Below are 16,700 nucleotides of genomic sequence, written 5' to 3'. Positions count from 1 at the left end.
TACAACCAAAGTTTTAACCGGCCTATATGCTTCTTAAGAGTCATTGGTTAGTCACAACTCACATGGGTCACGCCTTTGCATTGAATCTGGTGACTATTATATATACTAAAAAGAAAAAGAAAAAGAATATCCCCACTTTGAAGGGCCTGTCCATCCTTTGGCTATTCCGAAAGGACCATTTTGCAATTAAATAAGAAAACACTCCATCAACATAAGCTATTACTTACACTTGTGCATTTGTTTATATGAGAGAGAGAACACAGAACAATGAAATCAACAACAGCTGCTTTCTCTCTCTAAAATAAAACCCCATTGATTTCATCAATTCCAATGGCTTCAATATCATCAACAACTAATTTGATCCGTAAACCACGCTTTAACCACTTTATAGAAACCACAAAACCTCAGTTTTCAGTTACAACCACTAAAACTAACCACCACCACCACCACCACATTCTGCTGACGCAATCAACGGCACGTGACGTCATTCCGTTAACCACAACATCATCATTAGAAACAGATCCTAAAGCTCTATGGGAGAGGTACACGGAGTGGCTGTACCAGCACAAGGACCTAGGGTTGTATTTAGATGTCAGTCGGATCGGCTTCACCGACGAGTTTTTCAAGGCAATGGAGCCGAGGTTTAGTAACGCGTTTAAGGCGATGGAGGAACTCGAAAAGGGGGCGATATCGAATCCGGATGAAGGGAGGATGGTGGGACATTATTGGCTTAGGAACCCCAAGCTCTCGCCTAATTCGTTTCTCAGGTTGCAGATTGAGAATACACTTGAAGCTATTTGCGCGTTCGCGGAGGATGTTATTGGTGGCAAGGTTAGTTAGTTAGTTAGTTATGTGTTATCTAACTGCAACTTTGATTTGGACTGACTGATCATATTAGGATAATTTGTATTAGTGTTGTAGATATTGCTAGGTGCTAGTTGAGCAGTTCGGAACTAACTAGAAATTAATCATGATTAATCGGATTGGAATTGTATATAAATTATTAATCTTATTCATTGGATTGCATCAATGAGTATATTATTTTCAAATAGTTTCAGAGATTTTGACTGAAAGTTGACTGATTTTGACAGAAACCAATTTTGAACGATTTGGACCGGCTTTGACCGACTACTGAATTTTAGGCTCTATTAGGTGAATTACTGATTGCGAATTTTGCAACACTGATTTGTGTGAGTTTATTAGGTATACAATGGTTCATCTTTAAAATGCAAAATGAATATTAGTTGTCTTGCTTTGACTTCAGATAGCAGGCAACTTAGTTGCAGCTTTTTTTTTTACTCTAATTGATTCTATTAAGTTGTCATATTTTGACTTCGGATGTTTTAAAATTGTTTTTAAATTTTTACAATTAAAGAAAATGTAATAATGAGTTGGAAGATAGAAGCTTGATATTTTGAAGTCAAACTGAGAGTGAATGTGGAGAGTAATGTTATAATGTGTTTAATAGTTTTGACCTTCAACATAACTTTCTAATGATAAATATTATGGTTGATAAATGACTTGTGAAGAATTACAATTCCAAATGTGTGTTTATGATTTCAATCTAAACTAGTACAGAAAATTACATCATATCAATCAATTGAATTTTATGCTCTGTTTTCTTTAAATCTTAGACAAATAAAATGTATCTTAAGATACCTAAGCTTACAAACTAATCTTATTCAAATGATTCAGATTAAACCGCCTTCTTATCCCGAAGGGCGTTTCACACAAATACTGTCAGTTGGAATTGGAGGATCGGCTCTTGGACCACAGTTTGTTGCGGAGGATTTAGCACCTGATAATCCGCCTCTTAAGGTAATAATGCATTTATGATGGGTTATCGATTCCTCTTGTCATTGTTGTTGAAAATATGATTATTTAATGATTACCAGATTAGGTTCATCGACAATACAGATCCAGCAGGAATTGATCATCAAATTGCTCAACTTGGCCCGGAATTAGCATCTACACTTGTAATAGTCATTTCAAAGGTCTGTTCAGGAAAAAAACACGCTATCTCTTCTTTTGTTTGTGTTTGTTGATGATGCTAAAAATTGGGTCAGAGTGGTGGCACTCCGGAAACGAGGAACGGTTTGTTGGAAGTACAAAAGGCATTTCGTGAAGCCGGACTCAACTTTGCAAAACAGGTTTTCATCTCAGGTTCTTCTTTCTGCTTTTTATATTTTTAAAATGCTCCAAGGACCTACATTTACGGAGTAAAGGGGCAGTTAATGTTTCGTACCCATAGCAATTTCTTTCTTTTTGTAGTTTTTATCTTAGTGTTTTGAAATATAAATATTCTGTGTTCTTTGGTTAAGTATATTTATTTTAATTTTGTGTATCAAAACATGTGAAGCCAATTTTTTTTGTGATTATTGGTAATATTATGTAGGGTGTTGCGATTACACAAGAAAATTCATTACTAGACAACACTGCACGGATAGAGGGGTGGTTAGCTAGATTTCCTATGTTTGATTGGGTTGGCGGAAGAACATCTGAAATGTCTGCCGTCGGTCTACTGGCTGCAGCACTTCAGGTTTATATAGTTTCATATAATTCAGTGAAATTGCAATAGTATTGAGATGATTATTTGAATGTCGTTATATGCATGTTGTATTCAGGGAATTGATATCAAAGAGATGCTTGCTGGTGCGTCACTCATGGACGAGGCAACCAGGATTCCAGTGGTATATATAAACGCCTTGAGTGTATATAATTAGGAAAGATTATAAAACTAATGTGCTATAAAACCTAGACTTATGAGGTTGTGTTATTAATGGTAGGTAAAAAGCAACCCTGCAGCGTTGCTGGCATTGTGCTGGTACTGGGCTTCTGATGGTATAGGATCGAAGGTAATTACTGCTTAAACAATCATTTCTTTCTTTTCAGATCTAATACATTAAGCTACTATTAATTCCTCACAAAAAGTAAAATGAATAAACAGGATATGGTGGTACTTCCATACAAGGACAGCCTTTTGTTATTTAGCAGATATTTGCAGCAGTTGGTCATGGAGTCCCTTGGGAAAGAATTTGACCTTGATGGTAATAGGGTATGTATGCCTGCTTCATCATCTCTTCTGTCCTTAACATAATTTATTTAATAAAGTTGGTCTTAATCCAATCAACATTCTCAGAAAACATCGTATGTTTTACAAAGTAAATATTTGTTAGATTTTGGATGCCCCTCTTTTTAGAGTCCTCAATTCTTATTTGCTTGCTATAAAGATGCATTCTTGTAGTATCATATGGTCTTCACTTCCAGATCGGACGGTTATAGTTACCAATGGAATCACATTGACTTCAACATTGGTTTTTCTAATCTTCTTGTTGAGTAATTGTGTCAATTAGTTTTGAACAAAACATCTATCGATTAGCAGTCATAAAGTATGAGGCTTGACATTGACAATCAAAATGTAGGATTGTGCACGAAACGCAACATAATCGAACCGTAACCGGAATAACCGACATAATCGAACCAAAAATAACTGAACGGACCCAATAAAAAACCGATGGTTTGATTTTGTGTTTTTAAAATACTGATTTTTCGGTTTGGTTTTGCATCAACCAAAAACCGAAAAGACCAATTTAAGTAATTTATAAGAAATTAATAAATGGTGTAACCCATAAGCTTTATGTCCAGATGTGTAATAATCAATTAACCAAAGTTTCAAGCCCAACTTCATTATTTTGGCAATTCCACCCCTCCCCCCCCCCAAAAAAAAATAAATAAATAAATAAAATAAAAAAATTGTGTAAGGCCGAATGGAAAAAATCTGAAAAACCAAAACCGAACCGGACTCATTCTTAATACCAAAAACTGAAAAACCGAAACCAAACAATTTTCAAAAACACAAAAATCGAATTTTTGGTTTGAGCCCAAACTCACCCATGCACACACACCTATCCAAAAGTAGCTTTGTTCTTTTCTGAAGAAAGTTTGTGAATAAAGAATACTGGATTATTTCATTTCTCCTGCAATTGAACTTGTAACATGTTTTGACGTTAGGCTAACTTAAGCCATCATTTGTATAGGTAAATCAAGGGCTTACTGTCTATGGAAATAAAGGGAGTACAGATCAGCGTGCGTAAGTTTCTAGAAAGTACAGAGATCACAGTTTTTATATGAGAGATTTATATATTCAGGGGTGGGATCTGATATCAAGTATAAACAGCTTTCTAACGTGAAAAGTGTGGAAGCATTAGAGTAATTATGCTAACACTAGAGTATCCATTATTACACTATAGATATTAACTAGAGTGTTTATTATCACTCCAGTTCAAAACTATAGTGTAATAATAGTTACTCGTGTTAGCATAATGACTCTATACCGTTACACCTCTCGCGTTAAAAGCTGTTTGTATACCCCTTAAAAACTGCTATAATATCATATTTAAATTGGTTGGAACAAACAGGTACATTCAGCAGCTTCGAGAGGGTGTGCACAATTTCTTTGCAACATTCATAGAAGTACTACGTGACAGGCCACCTGGTTACTATTGGGAACTTGAGCCAGGTGTCACTTGCGGTGACTACTTGTTTGGAATGTTACAGGGAACACGCTCTGCACTCTATGCAAACGGGAGGGAGTCTGTTACAGTCACAGTGCAAGAAGTGACACCTCGGTCTGTTGGGGCTCTAATTGCTCTTTATGAACGCGCAGTTGGTATTTATGCATCACTTATCAATGTCAATGCTTACCATCAACCTGGTACACATTAATGTTTTTTCTTAAAATACATGTTTGATCTTAAAAGTCAAAGGATCATAAATGCTTTTGTTTTACAATTCAGGAGTTGAAGCCGGGAAGAAAGCAGCAGGAGAAGTCTTGGCTCTACAGAAGCAAGTTCTTGCAGTTCTCAATGAAGCTAGGTATGTATTTTTCTGAGAAAATTGCACAAATGGCCATGTGATTTGACAATATTGCAAGTTTGGTCTCCAAATTTTTAAAACACTTTTTTGAACTCCTAACATCGTTTTCATCACCTTTGATTTTTCACTGATCGAACGTGAAGTCGACATTAGGAGATTTGGAGTTTGAAAATAGTAATTTGGGTTCCAAGTTTTAAAAGATTCAATTACCTCACATGAATGACATGATATAACTTACCTGTTAAAACAAAATGCGACTAATTGTGGGGACTAAGTTTGCAATATTTTGAATATAGGGACCAAACTTGCAATATGGTCAAACGACAGGGACAGTTGTGCAATTTTCTCTAATTTTTATTTTGTGAGCTCATTTTATATAATGTGAGGAAATATAAATGCATTTTTTTGTATGCTTTTCACAGTTGTAAGGACCCTGTTGAACCATTATCAATCGAAGAAGTAGCCGATCGCTGTCATGCTCCTGAAGATGTATGTACTTTTCTTTTTTACTATTTAGCTATTTATTTAGACCATGTTCAACTATATGAATGTGTCAATGGGTCAAATGATTATAATAAAAAAAAAGTAGATGAAAAGCCAAATGAGTCTAAAGTCATTCAAAGTAACTGCATATTATGTGTATGCAACGTTGTACCCAAAATATTACTATTATTGTAATAATATAATTTTAGCTGAAAATTTCTATAATAAATTAGACAAAAGGTGTTAATGTGACATCAAAACTCTACAAAATAATTACATGAAATCACATAAAATTATTACTTTTTTTTTGGTTTCGTTGTTAACTTCTTGTATCTAATTTTTGGCAGATTGAAATGATCTACAAGATAATAGCACACATGGCAGCCAACGACCGAGCTATCATTGCTGAAGGGGACTGCGGTTCACCTAGAAGCGTCAAAGTTTTTCTTGGAGAGTGTAATGTTGATGCGCTGTACGTGTAAGCGTGCTCTTGGGAGCATGCCGGGACAATACTTTTAGTTATATTCAAAGATAAAATGTTTTCAAAATAAAATAAGAATGTTCATTCAAATTTGAGGAATAACGCATATTTCGACAATACTGGTGACTATGGTTTTGTTTGTGTGGTGCCGATTGACAGATCATTGAATGATGTAGCCATTTTGGGTATTATTATCAATAATTTATGGAATGCTTTGAATAATTTTAGTCTATAAACATTATATGCTGTAAGAATAAGAAATCACTCATTATTATTATTATTTAATTTAAGTTCTCTAATTTTGTTAACTATAAAGTGCAATTTATAAGACCATGGCTGATGCGCCGTATTTGTGATGCTTTTCGCATTGGAGTATTGTGGGAGGGAAGAGAGGGAATGGGTAGAGGAGAGTAAACGGTGATAGGCAGAGTGATGTGGCATATGCCAGGGGTGTTTAAAGAATCGAATTTCGAATACTCGAATTTTGAAGTTTTGAAGCTGGATTTGAATTCACTGACTGAATTCGAATTTGATTCGAAATTTCCAAGCTATTTGAAAATTTTGATTATTGAACTCGAACCCAACCGAAATTTGATTATTGAACTCGAAGCGAATTGAATTTTGAGTTTTTCGAGTCTTATTCGACCATTATACACCCCTAGTTGACAAACTGCTATAAAAAATCAAAATCAAATAACAAACTATTAAACGAAGTAACAAACTAATTGATTTTCCTTCTTGAAATAGTTCAGTCTTGATGTGAATAACACTTTTTTTAAACAGCATGTAATGACCCGCACCTTTACTGACCCGGCACGCCGTCTACTTTGCCAGGCCTAAATTTAATTACTACCATTACTCTATTCATAATATTTGTTCTGTTTTTAAATGCTGCTGTAGTTAGGCGATACACATACTACTTTCCAGATAGGTATGAATTATTGCATTGTGATTGATAGGAAGGAAGTATGGTAGAAATTATAGAAACTGCTCAGGCTAGGAAGTGGAAAAAACTGACATTCACTGAATCACTAATGCATGCCCGAATTTTTGGTACCTGGACACCACTAAAAGGGCCGTTTATGACTTGACATGTTTAACAGGACACCTTTAACTAAACGTGTCATTTCCTTAAACACGGGCATGTTTAATAAGTGGGTTACGCGACACATTTAACATGAGTAAAGGTATTCAGTTTAGTAGCACGAATGACACGACATGGTTGCATGAATGACACGGAATGTTTATTGTTTAACACGATTATTGACAAGATTCACCAAGTGTCATTAAAAAAATTAATTGGACACAATTAACACGATAAAATAAAAGTACCAAAAATCAGAGTCCATATTTAATCATCCATAAAACTATGTCATTTTGATAAACGGTTATGAACATTCGTGTCAACCTATTCACCCATTTAAGTCAAGTTAAACGTCTTACGAGTGTCATAAACAGGTTAAGTCCTGTATAGACATGTTTTAATCGTGTCGTTAACTGTGAGCATCAATTCTGGATTACAATCAAATTCCCAACAGAGGTTGTTCTATTTGCACCTTTTCGTTAAGTTTCAGTAGGCAATGAATCAACTATAAGAAGAAAATTATAAGGAACCAGTTATAACAAGTCGGACCAGATCTAAATTATGAAGAACGGTCTGGTTTTATTTTATATTTGAGACTTGAGAGGGCTTACAAAGTTGCAAAAGTCAGACCAGAACTCCAATCAAAGACTGAACAGAGAATATTAAAATGGACTTTAAACTGATCCAAAGTCCAAACCATATACCTTGCAAAAAATTTATCAACTATCGGCTGACAACATTTTTATTAGTTACTAGCTTGTTGATTTTACTGTAATCTAGTACAGTAATTTCACTATCCCTCATAAAAGAGAATATTAGATGTGTATTAAGTAAATATCAGCTAACTCTCAATGATATGATTTCACTTGTAATGTATACAGGTACAGCCATTTCTATAGATGAAGCCTGTAAAGACACAAAAACATTTCCTAAAGTCCGACCCAATGGAGCAGATGCAACAAAAGCAGCTGATGGGGCGCGCCTTGCCACCAGTCAGCTGCTGCAGCTATATTGAAGCAACAATTGAAGTCTGCAATCCACATTAAAACAGATGTAACCAGTTTTAATTCCGTAATTCGTTACATAAGTTTTGTATCCACATTTGTTACTCATAATATCTGTAGATCTACAGTTTTGATTTTTAACTTTTATCTCTATGCATTAATATTCACACAATACACAAGTTAACCAACACAGCATGTGAATACCATATATACGGATATATTATATATAGAAGGGAAGAGGGTGACAAAATGTCGGTAGGCCCCACTCTTTTAACTGTTTTAACAAGAGCCAACATCAACAAAAGCAGTACAATACATACAATACAGCCACCCCCTAACCCCTACCCACCACCCCAAAAAACTCCCTACCTGTTCAATCACTCAGATCTCACTCGAGCCGTCGTTGATCTTCTCAAACCTGGTTTTGAGGTTTCCAAAGGGTTAGCAGGCTGCCCGCCTAATCTATCAACCTTAAAACTATCACTAAACCTCTCATCATCTTTATGGTAGACACTAGGATGCCTAGAGTACAAGGGAGACGGGAACGACGACGATGATGACGACGATGATGACGACGGAATCTGAGGAGTTTGCATGCAAGTTCCTCCATAATGGGCTGCTGCTGATGCTGTTGCTGTTGTGTTCTTGATCCCAGTCCCATGATTCCATGCTGCTTGAATCCCTCTCTGTGCTGCAAGAACAGGATTCTGACAAGATTCCAGAACCGTCACTTGATGAAGATTCCTCTTCAAGAGACCGGTGACGAACGGTAAGATGATCGCGGTTAACATCCCAAGGAGATCTTAACCCGTATGATGTTGGCTTTTTGTGTTTTTTTGGATCTTGGTGGTTGCGCGATAATAAGGTGCGTATCACCCGAGGAGCGCGTGGCGAGCACCTAGAGGTTGCATTTATATCACAAATTGTTAGTGTATTGAGTCGGTTTTAAACTTATACTATTGCAATAAATTAGTAATAAGATACCTTGCATACAGAAGCATGTATGCTCCTTTGGTCAACACGCTCTGAACATCCACCTCTTTCACCTGAAGAACAAAATTTTTAAAAATGACATGTTTTTTCTCTTTAAAAAAAGAGAAAATTGCACAGATTGTCCATGTGGTTTGATGATATTGCAAGTTTGGTCCCGTAATTTTAAAACTCACAAACTTAGTCCAAACATTTGTGAGATTGGTGCACATTTAGTCCTATGTAATGTTTGGACTAACTGAAACTCACGATGAGAACTAAGTGTGCAACCCTTTCACAAATGTTTGGATCAAGTTTGCAATTTTTAAAATATGGGGACCAAACTTGCAACGTGGCCAAATCGCAAAGACCATTGGAGCAATTTTATTTAGAAGAAACCTCGAAACTGAATGAAAGATAAAAGTGGTAAAATCATACCCTGTTGTCATCCATCTTGAACCACCGATTCTCAACGTTTTTAACATAACACACACAATGACCAGAAAACGCGTCATTCATTTGATCCAGGTGAACCACAACGCATAAAGGCTGTAAACCGGGGATTTGTCACTCGTTCCACTCACATACGGGGCCATGTTTAGAATCTCCGGGAAGCGAATCGATTTGTTAAGCTTCCCATATTTACCAGACTGTAATCATTCAAATAAAACACACAAGTCAAAAATCATTTTTCATTTTGATATATGTAAAGTAACTTTTTTAATATATATAAATAAGTATATAGTAATACTTGAAACCGCTTTAGTGCGATAGTAAGGACGTTTGGAGCTTCCAGCAATGTCAACGTCTTTTTAGCTTTCTCATAGGATTTACACCTGAAAATACATTATATAAATTTATATTTAGAAAAAACCAATAAAAATAGCATTCCTCATGTATCAAGAACAATATAACAAATTCTAAACTAACCTGCTGCACTTATACTTGTTTTCACCATCTAGTATCTCAGTACACGTATATTTATCCAAAGCTTCTTCTAAAGTTGCTATATTGCCTTCGATTTCTACCGTTAAATCCATCATCCGCTCGTTTCGCTCTGATTTGCCTCCACATTCCATGCACTTTATCTACAAAATCAAAACATGTGCATTTAGACACTCACATTTTGAATTGATTTTCTTTTAGTGGACACAATGTTACCTTAGATCTTAGATAACCACCAAAAGTGAGTCCAACTAAAGTTGTTTCTTCTTCTAATGAGTTGGTGGTGTTTGTTCCTGCTTCCTTTAAGCAAACTGATTGTAAAGTATCAATAGCATACCTGCAACAACAATTGCTAACTCAGCAAGGCTACAATAAATAAAATGTTTTGAAATATATAAAAACGAGCTGGTGCACCTTAAAAATTCATGCGCATCTTCTTGTCTCCCTTGATTAAGGCTGCTTCCAATAGTTTGTATCTGTGAAAGTATGCGAACAGGAGACAGTGAAGAACTCCCATTTTTGGCCTTTAAAACAAGACCTTCAAATTCACATGTGAAACACCAGTCTCTTTTGTTACCTAACATTGAATGACAGCAAAGCATAAAAGTTAGTATTTTCTAAATTAATTCCATAAAGAAAGTTGATATAATAATGACTCACATGCTTTCGAGTGAAGTCCTTGAAGAAAATAAGCGTTTAAAGGTGGTGTGTGTGTCAAACACTGAAGCACAGCATTGGCATAGCAGCTGCAAAATATTTAGGCGTAAATATATACACATTAAAGAAAGATAATAATAAACAATTTGGTGTGCACGTTAATCAATGAGTAGAAGCTTCTACCTGTTTCCGCAATTAACAAGGCCAAAAGGCCGCAATTGAACCTGCTTCCAGTTGTAAAGCTTGACAAACATTTCATACGAGAAAAGACCCTGGTATACAATATCAATTAATAAGTCAGTTTATAATTATAAATCTTTTAAATTTCATGGTTCAAAGATAGCATAGATTCCGGTGTTATAATACCTTGAAGCTGTATTTATGTGCCGTTTCACTCTCTGCTCTTTGTGAACAGTGACGAGTCAACTTGGAGGACTTGGGCTGGTCAACAACCTTCACTGTTGATGTCTTTCTTTCCTCATGAACAGCTACAGGTTTTGGATAATTTGATGCAAGCCTGCTGGTAGATTTTAAAGGAGATGATGTAACGTTCTTGGTGTTGACCACATGAGTTGACTTTTCAGGATTTGCAGAAGGTATGCCACCAAGTGATCTATTAGAATCTTTAACAGGTGATGAAGAAACTTTAGTTTCCTTAAACATCGATTTAGGCAAATCACTGTCACCAACCACATCTTTAGGTTTTAATGTTTCTGAATGATATTTTGGTGGCTTTGTGGACTTGATTGATATTTCTTTTGACATAACATTTGACTTCTTAGACCCTGACCCATTTGGAGAAGAGACATCCAACATGGTTGTGTTCTTATCGGAAACATCAAGCTCATCCAATGTGGATTTCTCGGAAGAGGTTGTTGAAGGTTCAGAAAAGGAAAAGCCATTAGAAACAACATCTACCCGAGAAGATGAAGTCGACTCATTTAAAGTAGCGTTACGCAATACGGTTGTGTGCTTCTTAATTGAAACATCAAGCTCATCAATGGTGGATTTCACAGAATTGAGGGTCCCACCCATAGGGCCATATGAGATTGGTGTAGGTTCAGAAACAGAAGGCCCATCATCAACACGAGAAGATGAAGTTGATGATGTTTGATCAACCTTTACTGAGCCAGCGGATGATTCTACTGTCACAAAGTTTTCAGACGTGTCTTCTGAATCCCCTGAACTGGTAGAAGTGGTTTCAACAGAGGATCTACTAGGGGTAGAGAAAGGAGAATATTCCTCAGACGAAGAAGGTTCAAAAGTTGATCCCACTTCAGGTTGTTTTGCATCTGCTGAGGTGGCTTTGGAATCTTTACCATCTTCTTGGTTGGAAAAAGTATCTTTAACAGGTTTTACAGGCACATAAGGCCGGCATTCATCTTTGTGACCTTGTCTCCAGTGAATAATTTGACATCTTCCAGAGCTGTAATTAATTTGAAACGTAACTAAATGTTAAAATATTACAAGAGCTGAACACAATTCATATCTGAGAAATTTTGAGCTTCAATGAAGAAAATATAAAACACATGCCATAAAAGGGTATGCATTGACACAAAATAACAAAACAGTACAATCACGTACTCAAAATGATCAAATAACAAATGCATCTAACAAGCGCTAATCAACTACAACAACAAAGTAGATTATGCAGGTGGACTTTTTGGTTCAAGCAACACAAACAAAATTTAGCACTGCGTAATTACAAAAAACAACATATCCAGCGTAAAGAAGTGTGTGCGTGTGTGTGTGTATTTGGTCTTGAAGAACTGTACGATTTAACTAAATTGTTAATATGATAACTATTCACACATATATCTGCACACAGAATCACACACAAACTCACAAAGAATCAAAAACTATACAACTTGACGATACTTTTAAAATACATGTACATTTCATACATTCTAATCTTTTAACTAAACTAAACTAAAAAACAAAATATCCCATGGCCGTCGGTTTTTTCACAACATAAATTATACAAAACAGCTGCTGCTCATGCTAACTATATTTATATAGACCTATCATATCATAACGCGCCAAAAAACAGTAACCTCCTAGAAGTTTCCAGCCTACAAAAACATACGTTACACTACGCCAATGGCTTCATGTCACTATGAGCGTATGACACGCATTTACGAGATCTAAAAAATTAATTAGATAAAGAAAAAACAACCTTTTAATAAAATGAGCAAAACTCCCAAACAACCATCACACTTCAAACAAATTCTCAATTTAATTAAATGAGCAAAACGGTAAATGAGACAGCATATTAGTTCCAAGAAACGCGGACACAGCACGTAAAACACCGACCAGCTCAAATCACGTGCAATTAACCAAACAGATTTTTTATCATTAAAAAAAGCTATCACCGTATACCTAATCCAACCGATAACTGCAATATTTCATAAATTTCAACTTTTTTGCCATGTCAAACCTTCAACATTAGTTTTAGCATCTCTTCATCTACTGTAATACTTTTAACTAAATTACACTGCTTAAACACTTCTAATCAATTTCCTCTAATAAATTATATAAAAACATAATTCAGATAAAAAACAAAAATAATCAAGGGTTAAAGTTACCAGTAACGAGCAGCTTTACACTTGGCACACCGTGTGCTAGTCGGAGAGAAGCACACCGCACATTTATACACCGGCTTCAACGCCGGAACCGGTGCAGGTGCCGGAGGTACCCAAGCTGAATATTCCGGTGACCTGACCGATGAACTAGTATAAGAATAGGATTCAGTAGCCTCAATCTCAGCTCTAGCCGCCTCTTCCGATGCAAACACCAACAGCCGTTTAATCTCCTCACTCCTCGCCGCCGCGTGTCGCCACTTCCGCCGAGAAAAAATCCGATCGCCGGAAGAATAACAAACAGTACGGCCAGGACCACCAGGTTTGGAAGCCCTGGATCCTTTCTAACAGGCATGTATTATGTAAAACGACGACGCATCAAGTAGAAAGTTATTATGATGATGAAACCCTAATTTTTCAACTATCATAGATTAGATGAGATGAGCTCCGTCAAGTTGTTAATTTGAGATTCAACGGTTGGTAAAGTGAAATTGGTGATGAATTGATGGGTTTGTGAAGCAGTGGTTGGTGGATTGGTGTGGTGAAATTGGGGATTTTGGAGATCAAGAGAATTTAGGGCTTTTGTCTGAATAATTATAATAATAATAATAATAATAATAATAATAATAATAATAATGATAATGACAAGGAAGAAAGAAACGAATTTAGTTTGACGAGTATACACAGACAGAGACAGTGTTAGGGTTAACTAATATTCCGACCCAGGGAAGTCGGATCTTCGTTAATTAACACGTCTTTCTTTATTTGTCGGTTAGAAATAACCAAGAACTTGCATCTGAGGGTAAAGTTAAAATACAAAGCACAACAAAAATGAGAATGGTGAGAAGAAATCTAATCAATTGATTTTAGATTTGGTTGGTGAAGATTAATTCAAGAATAAAAATTAAATAAAAATATATGAGAAGGGCATGAAGGTAATAACTCACTTATGAAGACTTTCGCTCTCCACATGCAAGGCACATGTCAATTCCCCTATTATTTTAAAACGTCTATATTTTTTCATAGGATGTTTTTTTTAGAAATTTTTTTTACCAAAATAACGAGCATTTTTTTATCTTTAATATGAATATCATATTGTTATATAAAAATAAAAAAAAGTTGATGGGTTTTTTTGTATTGTGTTATTTGGTTGTCAATTGTGTTTTTCTATGCATTGTGTCATATATTTTGGTCATTGTGTTTTTCAACTAATACTCATATTAAAAATGAAAATTAAAATAAAGATTGTCACTGTGTCTTTGTGCTCAACATTTGCTTTATGTTGATTGTGTATTGCGTTCAAGTCATTGTGTAATATGTAGATTCCATTGTGTTTTACGTTTATGGTCATTGTGTTATATGTATTTACCATTGTGTCTTACGTTTAAGGTCAATGTGTTATATGTATTTACCATTATGTCTTACGTTTAAGGTCATTGTGTTATATGTATTTACCGTTGTGTCTTACGTTTCAAGCCATTGTGTTATATGTATTTACCGTTGTGTCTTACGTTTAAGGTCATTGTGTTGTATGTATTTACCATTTTGTCTTACATTAAAGGTCATTGTGTTATATGTGTTTACCATTGTGTCTTACGTTTAAGGTCATTGTGTTATATGTATTTACCATTGTGTCTTACGTTTAAGGTCATTGTGTTATATGTATTTTACCATTGTGTCTTACGTTTCAAGTCATTGTGTTATATATATTTTACCATTGTGTCTTACGTTTCAGGTCATTGTGTTATATGTATCCATTATTGTGTTTTATGTTTCAGGATAATGTGTAATATGCATTCATCATTGTGTTTAGTATTAGATAATTTGTTGGTATTTTTCATTACATTTACATATTATTATTACACAACGGTGTTATTAGTATTTAAAAAAAACACAATGATCAGTTGAAAGACACAATGGCGAAAAAACACAATAATAAACAGAAAGACACAATGACGAACAAATACACAATGGTAAGCAAAAAGACACAATGACGTAAATTATTTTTTATTCTTATATAACAAAATTATACTCATAATAAAGGTAAAAAAATGCTTGTTATTATGGTGAATTTTATTTTATAAAAAAAATATCATATGAAAAAGTTATAAACAGTTATAAAATGATGGGGGTATTAACATGTGCCTTGCATGTGGAGAGAGAAAATGTGTAATATTACTTTTATACCATTTTTCCTTAGTTCCATACTTGACACATGTCAATTAATTATGGTTTTTCATCGTTCTCATTTTTATCCACCTTTGTAGAATAACTTGACACTGCATCTTAACTTATTTTTTTATTACTTCAAATGAATAAATAAATTGCTACTGTACTTTAAAATTGTTGTGAAACAAGCATAATAGCCAAATAATATGAGAAAGAGATGTAGGGAGAAAGATGAAGATTTCATTAATGTGTGTCTTACAATAAGATACAATGATATGTATATATAGGAAAAGATAACTTGGAGAATAAGCCTAATCTATATTAGGTATTGATAACCATAATAATATATATATTTATAACACTTCCCCTTGGTTATCAACTCAATACGCTCGGATATGCTGCCTCATTAAAAACCTTGCTAGGAAAACCCAGTGGGACAAAACCATAGCTAAGGGAAAAAGAGTGCAGTGCGTATTGTCTCCCCCTGATTTATATATCATTTAAAATGATAGATATCGATCTTCTTAGAAAGTTACCCAAAACTTTTGTAGTCAAACATTTGTGTCTTCGTCCCTTGACATTTGAATCTTTAAGTTGAATAATATTGCATGATATTCACGTGAAAACTTCTATTGCTTCATCTGCTAAACACTATGATCTTGTTGTGTTTCTCTGCATCAACAAGACTAACCAAACTTGTTTTGATGGGTTAGTGAATTATAAACACATTCATTTCATGCATGAAATATATGTTTTAACCCATTCTGATGTCTCCTAGAAGGACACATGTTGATAAATATAAAAAAAAAGAAAATAATAATCATATATAGCTAACAGTACGACATAATTCACATATGCATTTAATTATGGTATTTCCGAACCAATAATATTTCATATTCATATAGAAAATGATATAGAGTCATTGTTAAACATCCTTTAATGTGCTAAAAGGATTAAATTTGTCAATGGTAAAATGCCTTCACATTTTCTAGATGCACTTTGAAGGATTTGTAAACATATAATTGCACACATACTCGAACTATAAGTCGAGTAATAATCGTACCGTGTCAAAGTCTTTCAAAAGAATTTTCTCTTTAAAAGCTCATAAGTTTCTCTCGTTGATGTATACATCATCATTATAAACTGTGATTATAATGAACTATTAAAAGTGAAATTTTGATAAAAGTATGGTTAATTATATCCAACTTATCTCCCTCTTTATCAAAATATCTCTTGACACATCCCAAGCTCATTCCGAATAATTTAGTCCATCGATGCATTTACAATCTATCATGGACTTCTTTTCAACCTGACAAATTATGCATACACATTCACTTTTCCAGGATTTTTGCTGCATAAACTTGCTCACTAAGACATCATTTTGTATCACATACCAAAATTCCATATTGTACAATTTTTTTGTTTATTTAGATATTGTACTCATCATGTACATT

The 16,700-nt window shown here is 34.7% G+C and overlaps 1 protein-coding gene and 1 pseudogene across 2 annotated transcripts; one reads left to right on the top strand and one right to left on the bottom strand.

The window, feature by feature from the left end:
- Nucleotides 1-330: 330 nt before the first annotated feature.
- Nucleotides 331-5,958, top strand: LOC143555802 (glucose-6-phosphate isomerase 1, chloroplastic-like). The gene is made up of 13 exons (XM_077045299.1): nucleotides 331-831; nucleotides 1,696-1,818; nucleotides 1,896-1,994; nucleotides 2,067-2,150; nucleotides 2,396-2,539; nucleotides 2,625-2,690; nucleotides 2,787-2,855; nucleotides 2,948-3,055; nucleotides 4,038-4,090; nucleotides 4,419-4,714; nucleotides 4,797-4,875; nucleotides 5,298-5,364; nucleotides 5,706-5,958. The coding sequence occupies exons 1-13, from the start codon at nucleotides 331-333 to the stop codon at nucleotides 5,838-5,840; spliced, it is 1,824 nt and encodes a 607-aa protein (XP_076901414.1). The 3' UTR covers nucleotides 5,841-5,958.
- Nucleotides 5,959-7,984: 2,026 nt separating this feature from the next.
- Nucleotides 7,985-13,709, bottom strand: LOC143555372 (ubiquitin carboxyl-terminal hydrolase 17-like; annotated as a pseudogene). Its single transcript, XR_013139192.1, has 11 exons — nucleotides 13,084-13,709; nucleotides 10,865-11,924; nucleotides 10,682-10,770; nucleotides 10,502-10,587; nucleotides 10,256-10,418; nucleotides 10,058-10,178; nucleotides 9,827-9,984; nucleotides 9,648-9,732; nucleotides 9,335-9,546; nucleotides 8,912-8,973; nucleotides 7,985-8,825 (listed from the first exon to the last, which is right to left on the bottom strand). The product of XR_013139192.1 is annotated as a ubiquitin carboxyl-terminal hydrolase 17-like (transcript).
- Nucleotides 13,710-16,700: the final 2,991 nt, after the last annotated feature.

Source organism: Bidens hawaiensis, unplaced genomic scaffold (genome assembly GCF_021521415.1).
Source record: "Bidens hawaiensis isolate Kalapana, Puna unplaced genomic scaffold, B.hawaiensis_p1.1 tig00001032_1, whole genome shotgun sequence".
NCBI classification, from domain to species: domain Eukaryota; kingdom Viridiplantae; phylum Streptophyta; class Magnoliopsida; order Asterales; family Asteraceae; genus Bidens; species Bidens hawaiensis.
This window is presented reverse-complemented; position numbering and strand designations above follow the sequence as displayed.